General features: G+C 42.6%; 1 protein-coding gene across 1 annotated transcript; it reads left to right on the top strand.

Annotated features, from left to right (window-relative positions):
* Window positions 1-7,342: 7,342 nt before the first annotated feature.
* Window positions 7,343-10,120, top strand: b3galt4 (UDP-Gal:betaGlcNAc beta 1,3-galactosyltransferase, polypeptide 4). The gene has a single exon (XM_044351973.1). It carries the CDS (start codon window positions 7,930-7,932, stop codon window positions 9,043-9,045), a length of 1,116 nt encoding a protein of 371 aa, XP_044207908.1. The 5' UTR covers window positions 7,343-7,929; the 3' UTR covers window positions 9,046-10,120.

Genomic DNA, 10,120 nt, shown 5'->3' with positions numbered 1-10,120 from the left:
GGGCAAAACAAAAACTAAACTTTTCTTAGTTCCCTAACAAATATCCTTTACAAGTTTTAATTTTAGGTCATTTAACAACAACAATTTAACAATTAATTTTATTTGTGAATTTAAATGTTAAATACATGTAATCTAAAAAAAATCTGGTATTGTTTTAATTTTTCATGTATAGTTTTTATCTGTTTTCATCAACATTATTTACATGTGAATAAAGATTTTTGCTTGTGTATTGTGTAATTTGCTTTGTATTTCAACTAAATAAGTTAATGTAATTGTGTTAACTGCACTGTTTCCATCAAATAAACAGCTACCATAAATAATATACTGGTCTTTTTCTTTGTTCTGTTGTTGCACTCACTTAGATCTTTGCAGTAGAGAAACAAATTATATTTGCATGAGCCATTTGCCTACATTTACATGAATTGCCTCTCTCATTTGTCCCATTTTTTGGAAACAATTAGAAACCGGAAATGAGCGTGACCACTAAATGACCACCAGGTGTCGTCCTGCACCACCTGGTGTGACAGGACTGATTGTGCAGCTGAACAAAGAGCCCATGACTGAGCTTCACACGCATTCAAATATTCTGTCATTACTCTAGAAAGAACAATGTCATATATTTTCTTACTTGTAAGATTTAAAAAAAAAAAAAAAAAAAAAAAGCTACACCGTTTGTGTTTTCACTTGGTTCAATTCAACGCTGTGTACTGATTCTGATCGCACAATATACTAGGTCACCCTTCATCGTTCATTACATCTTTCGTGGAAGTAACCAATGAATGCTTCGCCATTATTTGCCCAGATTACAACAACAGACTGCGACGAGTAAATGCTTTTCACTGAGCCAGTTACATTTTCTCCACAGTAAAATTAGGCCTAGACCTGTAGAATCAGGTTTTTCTGATATATACTTAACCCTTTTGTGATCAAACATTAGGAAAATATTATTTAAGCCTATTAAACATTACATACAGCTTTTTATGTTTACGTGCAACGTAGCTTGCGTGCACATTAGAGCTTGCAGTGCAGCACTGATTTGACGTTAGCCTGACTATTACCACAACTAACCATCTGTATTGTAGGGCCTGGCTTTATCACTGTAACCAGCTCATAATGCAGGCCATGGTGTATTACTGGTTAAAGTCACTTTAAAATAACAATCTAGAATGACACGAAATAATAATAATACAAAAGAAAAAAATAGTGTTTTCTAGATGCACCTATCCATAATTAAGACTGGAAACCAGTTAGAAAGCACAACCTACTACAGTTCACAGTTGGGTTGTCCTCTATGTCCCAAATTTAACACCACCCGTGGGTGGACAATATGGAGACACCTGGATGCCTACATCAAAAATGCATGCATTTCCAAGGTTAGTTGATGAGGCGCATCTGCTTAAAAAATGACCTGAGAGACCTAACTGGCTCAGAGCTGACAAGCATGTTGGAAATGCAAATTGGTGCTAGGTCAGTGAGAGCTTTGTAAAACATCAAATATATTAGTAGATAAGTAATAGTATAATTGTTTGTAAACTATCTTTTCAAGAATTTTACTGAGAAATTGGAGGTTATTATAGGGTTTGTGTGGTCAATCTTTTTCCCCTCTGGAAAAAAAAGTATTCAAACTAGGACAACACAAGGAATGATTGGACCATTTGCAAACTGTTTTCTCAGATTACCATCAAAATCCTGGAGGCCCTAGGACAAAGTCAGTACCAAGCAGAGGTCACCATGACCATGGGAGGGAGACAGTTTCAACCTTCCTCAGAATCAGAATACTTTTATTGGCCGAGTGCTGTATATTTGAACATACAAGGAATTTAGCTTGGTGGCTGCATGTGTACATTTAAAAACAAAGCAATACAAACTGTACATAAAAAATGGAAAAAAGTAGGCTACATATAGTCTTGCTTAAAAGTTTGTGAACCCTTTAGAATTTTGTCTATTTCTACATAAATATGACCTAAAACATGATCCGATTTTTACACAAGTTCTCAAACTAGATAAAAGGAACCCAATTAAATAAATAAGACAAAAACATTTAACTTAATCAATTATATATTGAGGAAAATTACCCAATCTTACATATTTGTGTGAGGCAAAAGTATGTGAACCCTTCCTTTCAGTAACAGGTGTGACCCCCTTTTGCAGCAATAACTTCAACCAAACATTTCCGGTAACTGTTTATCAGCCCTGCACATTGGCTTGGAGGAAGTTTAGCCCAATCCTGATTACAGGACAGTCTGAACTCAGGAATGATGGTGGGCTTCTTTGTATGAGCTGCTGCTTCAGATCCTTTCACAGCATTTCTATAGGATTAAGGTTAGGACAGTTCGATGTAAACAGCTCTTGCATGTCAAAGAGTGGCCAGCACTGATGTTGGAGTCATATAATCCATTTTGTCGTCCAGAGAACATTAGGCAACATGATTGTTGGAACTGCTGGTTTGCTTGCCCCACTTCCACGTCCTGTCACACCACTTTCAACATTTCCTCTCTGGCGCAGTTCCAGGCAAGGCCTTGGTCTCCTTTGGATCCACTGGGCGGCACAGACCCAGCATGCTCAGCTATGATGATCATAGACATATTTCCCTTGCACTCCACACAATGACATAGATATAGACGTAAACATGGACAAAGACACTGCGTAGTTGGAACCAGGAGAAAAGAAAAAGGAGAAACATCAAAAAGGAAAGTTTTAATCCTACTCTTAAACATAGAGAGGGTGTCTGCACCCCGGACCAAATCTGGAAGATGGTTCCACAAGAGAGGAGCCTGATAGCTGAAGGCTCTGCCTCCTGTTCTACTTTTAAAGACTGTAGGAACCACCAGTAAGCCTGCATTCTGGGAGCGCAGTGTTCTAGTGGGATAATACGGTACTATGAGCTCTTCAAGATATGATGGTGCCTGACCATTAAGGGCTTTGTAAGTTAGGACAAGGATTTTAAATTCTATTCTAGATTTTACAGGAAGCCAATGTAGCGAAGCTAAAATGGGAGAAATGTGATCTGAAATGTGACATGCAGCTGCATTCTGAACCAGCTGATCCTGATCAAAAATAACTCCCAGATTCCTTACGGTGGCGCTGGAGACCAGGGTAATGCCATCCAGAGTAGCTATATCATTAGATAATGTGTTTCTAAGGTGTTTAGGGCCACGCACAATAACTTCAGTGCAGTCACACACTGCTTCCTTGGTGCCACAGTCCCTGACATACTGGATAAATTCCTGGAGCTGCTATACACACTCCTGTCCTCTGTCAATTGAATGATAGTTCACATACAGCATACGGTGCAGTCCTCTCCACGACTGACTGTTTACACCTCACACACCTCCCCCAGAACATACTTCTTTTTCTCTGGGTTCATCTCAGGCTACTATTTCCAGCGTCCTCCCCTGGCATTAACACTTTCACTGATCCATTTCCCTATTCAGACTATTGTTACACATAGGGCCTTCCCCCTGGTGAGATGTTCCACTGTGTGCGGTGGATCAGAGCCTTGTTACTTGTGCTCCTTGGCTCAGGCCTCTGCTGTTGCTACCAGTGCGTCTGTGCCCCTCAGGATGGCGCTGTTATATGCTCACCCCATTGTGAATAAGTTCTTCAAACTGAACAATTTATTCACTCTCAGTTGGGGGTGTTCCCCAGAGATAAAGCTGAGCTACTGACACACGCGAAGTGCTCCCAAGGGACTCTCCAGAACCTGTTGTTCCCCTTCTCCTTTCCACAAAGTTTGGTTGTAAAAAATAGGCAATAAATGGAAAGGGCAAAGTAATAATTGCCTTTGAAGTTCTTCCCTACACGATACACAGTGTGCTGTCTCTGTGTTTTGGGTGTATAAATGGGTAGAGGTCTCTTTGTAATGTGGTGATGAGTAAAGTTTTAGCTCAGTAGTTAGTGCAGTTGTCTATGATCTGGGAGACTCCAGTTTGACCTGGTGTGGGGACCTCCTTCGTAAGGTAGTTTATTCATGAACACTTATTGTAACACTTTAATTTTCTAAAATTAAAAGTGTAATAAAAACAAAAACAGGATTTTTAAGTCTCTTTCCATTTTTATTTGAATACAAATACAAATACAAATCATTTTGCTGCCTCAACAAATACAGATTCAAAGACAAATACTGGGACCTCTGCACATCCCTAGTCACAACCCCCACGAAATGACTTGTTTCACTATCAGAATTTGATCCATTTGGTCCGATAAGAGCCACACAATTTAATTGTTTTATCCTGATTCAAGTTAGCTGGAGGGCTATACCGGAAGTTAGCGGCACAGGCTGACAGAAGTCTCTGGTGAGCATGCTCCATGGATGCATAGAGAGTGCGCAGTATGTTTTCAGGAAGTGGGTTTTTTGGCTTCATGCGCCTCTGAGCAACTTTCATAGGAATGAACAGGGGCACACCTCTGACACTGTATCTAGTTCTCTTAATACATCCACGGTAAAATGAGACTTGTCCCCTCCGTCAGTTCATCACCCTGGTTAAATGACAACATTTGTTGTGTCCAGTGTAAATGTCGGAGGGTAGAGCGACTGTGGAAATCGACTATGCTCCATGGGCACTGTCTCCTTTACAAAGAACTTTTAACTGAATATAACAACATGGTTAAAGATGTGAGGGCTTCCTACTTTGCCAACCTAATCTCCTCCAGTAAACAGAACCCTAAAGTCCTGTTTGATACCATCAACAACATTGTCACTCCTGCACCTCCTGCTGTGCCTGTCTTTTCAAATAAGGATGGCAGAAACTTTCTCTCTTTCTTTGTTGATAAGATTACAGATGTCAGGGCTAGCATCATCCCCTCCTCTACTCCCTTTTCTGCTTATCCCCTCCCATCTCCTTATCTGGCCGTCAGTTTTGGACTGCTTCTCTCCTATTTCCCTGCAAGACCTCATTGACCTGGTGGGCAGCATGAAACCTTCCTCCAGCCCTGCAGATATTTTACCAACATCCATGTTCAAAAATGTATTTGGGTGTATTGGTCCATGCCTGGTCTCCATTATAAATAGCTCCCTGCAGTCTGGTTGTGTCCCAGCCTATTTTAAACATGCAGTTATTCCACCTCTTCTGAAAAAAACTAAACTTGACCCATTCCCAAAAACTACAGGCCTATAGCCAAGCTGCCTTTTATCTCTGAAGTTTTTCCAAAGAGACAGTTGTTGCCAAACAGTTCACTGCTGTCTTGACTTTATACAACATTCGTCATGCATCAGAAGCATTCCACTGAAGCAGCTCTTCTCAGAGTCTCCAGTGACATAACGATGTCTTCTGATGTGGGTGGCTGTTTTGGTGCTGCTAGATCTTGCTGGCAGTGGGTGGATGACTCTGGGAGTGTCCTGGACTGGTTCTCCTCCTATTTCTGAGATAGGAGTTCTGTGTTGCTTGGTCCCTACATGTCTGACACTGCTGCTCTTTCCTGTGGTGTGTCCCAGGGTTCTATCTTGGGTCCTATATTATTTGCTCTGTATTTGCTTCCCTTAAGTCATATTATTAGCAAATTTAAAGGCGTCTCTTATCACTGTTTCGCTGATGACATTCAGCTGTATGTCTCCTTTAAACCTGATGAGACTGATAAACTGTCTGTTTTGCACAATTACCTTACTGCCATAAAGGACTGGATGGCTGACAACTTTTTACAACTAAATGCAGATATGACTGAGGTCCTTATCATTGCTTCAAATGGCATAGGTTCCAAGGTTGCTCATTAAATTGGTTCCCTTTCTTCAGCTGTAAAATCTAATCTTATCTTGGTTATATTTGACCAGACTATGTACTTTGGCCCAGGCTTGCCTTGGATCAGTACCTTGTTATACTGCTATAGGATGCCGGGGGACTTCCATGATGCACTGTATGTATTCATGTACCATTAATGCATGTTACTAACTTGGATACTAACTTCCCCATAGTTTTGTGCTTTTTTGTCTCGCAGGTGACCTTCAGCTGCAGACTGAGTGCTATCCAGCTTGATGCCCACTGCTGCTGCTATTATTATCAGTCATATTTCTACTATCATTATTATTATTATTGTTGTTATTGATGTTGCTATACGTCTCTGTGTCTCTCTCTCCTCTCTCCCTCTTTCTCTCTCAACCCAACCAGTCAAGGCAGATGGCCGACCACCTAGAGCCCGATTCTACTCAAAGGAGGAGTTTTTCCTTGCCACTGTCACCAAGTGCTTGCTCATGGGGGAATATTGGGTCTCTGTAAATTTAAGAGTACAGTCTAGACCTGCTCTATATGAAAAGTGCCCTGAGATAACTTCTGTTCTGATTTGGTGCTATATAAATAAAACTGACTTGATGTGAATTGACTTGGTTTGAGTCTTTACAGTCCGGAACCTCCTTCCAAAGGGGAGCGCCTGGAAGATGTGATGGGCTGGACAGGAAATGTGTAAAACTGGACCGTCATTGTCATTGGCAGGTTGAATTTCTTCAGTTGCCTGAGGATCATTTTCTTTCTCTTTGTTTTGATTGATAATTGGGAAGTTTCCCATGAAAAAAAATGTTGCCATACTTAAGGGCCCTAACATAAGATGCACTGTTTTATTGAGGTCCATTTTTAAAATCTGTACTAATTGCAAACTTCTCAATTTAAAATAATGTATAAAGCCTTTCAGAGAGTCAATTGGCTTTTGGAATATATTTCTAATGGATAAACTTTGTATATTTTAATATATATTTTTTAAATCCGTGTGCTACCTCAAAGGGAAAAGAAGGACAAGAAGACCAACTTCTGCTAATGAGGTCAAGTGATTTCCTGTCCACTGCGGAGTGGACAACATTAAAATCCACCGGTTAATGTGAGTGAGTTAGGCTGAGTCTTTTCCTCAGCAGCTCAGGTTCAGTTCATGCTAAGAAGAGAAGTTTTTTTTGGATTAAACAGTAACAGAACTAGGCTAAAAGTTACTCATGTATGTACAGTATGTGTGTGTGTGGGGGTGGGTGGGTCTGTCATAGGCTACTTTTAGGGACAAATTTCTGACTTCAAACCAGTTAATTGGGGACGGCTTGCCCAACTGGGGACAAAAGTTGTGTCCCCAATTGGTAAAACGTTTTGGGTCAGTGGTTATGGTTAGGGTAGGTCTCCAGGGAATGAATGTAAATCTATGTAATGTCCCCAAAAGTGCCCTAAGACAACGTGTGTGTGTGTGTCTGTCTGTCTTACAGAGGAACAGAGCTAATGATAAAACAAGGAAGACAAAGACATGTTTTTTTCTCTCCATACATTAATTGAGCCAGTCAAAGCACAGAGCGTGATTTTTTTAATGGTTGTTTAAAAGATCAACAAGATATTTTTGTTTTGATATTTTTGTTTTTGGAACTTTCATTTTCACTCACAGACCTGGGTGATTGTTTCTCTCGCGAGATCTGGCAACGTTGCATGCAATGATAAAAGGCTGTATGCATATCATTTCCATTATAAAAAGATATGCTAGACAGCAGATTTTATGTCTTAGAGGGCTGGTTTCACTGCCTGATCGGAGAGAAAAAAACTACTCATCAGATGCAGAGCTAATCAGGACATCAGAAGGCATTAAGTGTGGAGTAATTGAATTGGCACACCCTCCCTGTGTCGCAATCGACCTCAGAGTAACTCCACGTTGCAGTAACGGAAAAAATAGCCTACCGATTCGACCGCTCCATTTGCGCAGCTGCATATCCCACTTCTGAAAAACTGACTGGGCTGCAGCATCAACACAAGAGTACCAGCCCCTTCTCCGCATCAGCACAGACTCTCTCCTCCTGACGCTGCGGGCACTCAAACCTCTGAGCACAGAAGACAGAGAGAGGAGGAAACGCGTAAAAACACAATGTTAGAAGAGTGCTTATAGACGCGGGGACAAGGGAAGGAGAGCCGGTGAGAAACGGGCGAGTTGCAGCAGCCTACAGCGGTCTTCAGAGCTTCGCGGTGGCGGTGGAGGTTGGTCATGGTCGGACGGGGACTGTGGGTATGTAAGACCCGATTTGGAAAGCGAGGGAGCAGGCTCGGTATTTTGCCTTTTCTTTGCGCGGCGATAGCGAGCGCAGCCCTGTTGGCTCTGCTGTTTGTGGACTTCATCGAGTCATGGGTCACCTCTATGAGCATGAACACGGTGGTGGAGCCGCACGCCGGCATCATCCCCCCGCAGAGCGTCCCTCCCACCAGACCCGAGGAGTTCCTGCTCATGCCCAGCCCGCTCGTGTGCCAACGTGCGAAGCCTTACCTCATCACCATGGTTACCTCGGCTCCTGTCAATCAGAGGGCACGCCAAGCCATCAGGGACACCTGGGGTGGAGAGGTGGAGGTGAGGGGCCTGCGGGTCATGACCCTTTTCATGGTGGGTGTGGCGTCTGACCCTGGACTGGCCAAGCTGCTGATAGAGGAAGCCCGAGAGCGAGGAGACCTGATTCAGGGGCGTTTTTTGGACACCTACTCCAACCTCACCCTGAAGACCCTATCCATGCTGGGCTGGGCCCGCCGGTTCTGCCCTCAGGCTCACTTCATGGCCAAAGTGGACGATGATGTCTTGTTCAATCCCAGTGCCCTCCTGCACTTCCTAAACAAAAGCCGCAACCCCTATGAACAAGGAGACTTGTACCTCGGGAGGGTGCATCTCCATGTGGCTCCGGACCGTGACCCGGATAGCAAGCACTACCTCCCCTCAGGGGCCTACCCTCCTTCTGTCTTTCCAGACTACTGCAGTGGTACAGCCTATGTTCTGTCCCGTTCCGCATTGCTCAAAATTTCCCTGGCAGCCAATGCATCACCTTTATCCACACCTCTGCCCCCTGAGGATGTGTTTGTGGGTCTGTGTGCCCGGGCAGCTGGGGTGCTGCCCTCGCACTGCCCACTCTTCTCCGGCGGCCCAGGTGTGCCATACGGGCGCTGCTGCTTTCAGGCCATGGTGTCCATCCACCACATACCACCCAGGGAGATGCTGCACTACTGGGCTGACGTCCATTCATCACCCCCTTGTTCCTGGCTGAGTCTTCGCACTTCTCTGGGGATGTGCAAAGTCAGAGCGATGCTGGGGTCGGTGCTGGGGCTAGAGCAGGGGTTGTGAGGGTTGGTGAGAAGGAAAGCTGGACTCATCAGGGCTGTGCCTTGCTTCAATACTGTGAACAGCACAAGTGCTCTTCATGCTGGGAAGAAAATGTGACTTTATTTTTATGAGCTTTATTTTTTTAAACACTGTAATGTATTTAACAGGCTGTTTTTTGCAGAAAAGGGGACTATCAACCGAAGGTATGAAAAATTGCCACAGCAGTCTTTATCCTGTCTTTAGACAGTTTCAGCATCTTTCATTATTACACTGACTGTTGATGTATATGTAGAGCAAACACACAATATTGGCATGCTGATAGTATACAGTGAGGAAATACTGCAGCTTATGTGATGAATGCACATTGGACATTTCTACTTAAACACACAGTCTGACATCTGTAGGCTGCTACCTTCACATATTTAATACCTGTGTAGTCGATCACCAGCTACTTGGATTGTAGATGTTAGTCTAATAAGATGCTGAAATGCATGATGTCTCCAAAACATGCTACAATAGATATCAAACCCACAGGCTTCATATATCCCGCAGGAAGGGAGTAATGCTAATATTTATAACTTATGTTCACAACTGTAGAATAATCACTTCAGCACAGGATGTATGACAGGAGATGAAGTAATATGTTTTTCAGTAATATTTATATGATGATATATACAACATGCCATGAATTAGATAGTGGAAATTGGGGACAGTGATGCTTGTATGAATTTGACAAGTTCTGTGATGGACAGCAGAGGATATTAGGTACCATAGGCTCTTAAAGGCTCAATTATTCCGCTGCTTCGTATCACCAGACACCGAAAATATATGAAATTGACGTGATACACCACTATAATCCCACTAAATAGTAGTATTTATAACTTTTCTCTGTAGTGAGATTAAACATTAAGTAGAGTGTGAATGGCAGCTTTGCACAGATGTGGCTGGACTTTATTTGGTCCCCGCCTTTGGCAAGCTGGCTGTGTTGCTCCTCCCGCAATTTAAATAAAGAGAAAATCAGTGTCTTTACACTCAGGAAATATATGTGAAAATGTGAATTGAATACTCAGTCACCAATAAACCAATCTGAATCTTA

The sequence above is a fragment of the Thunnus albacares genome, chromosome 5, assembly GCF_914725855.1.
Source record: "Thunnus albacares chromosome 5, fThuAlb1.1, whole genome shotgun sequence".
NCBI classification, from domain to species: Eukaryota; Metazoa; Chordata; class Actinopteri; order Scombriformes; family Scombridae; genus Thunnus; species Thunnus albacares.
Note: the sequence above shows the minus strand (reverse complement) of the source record. Positions and strands in the feature narration are given on the sequence as shown.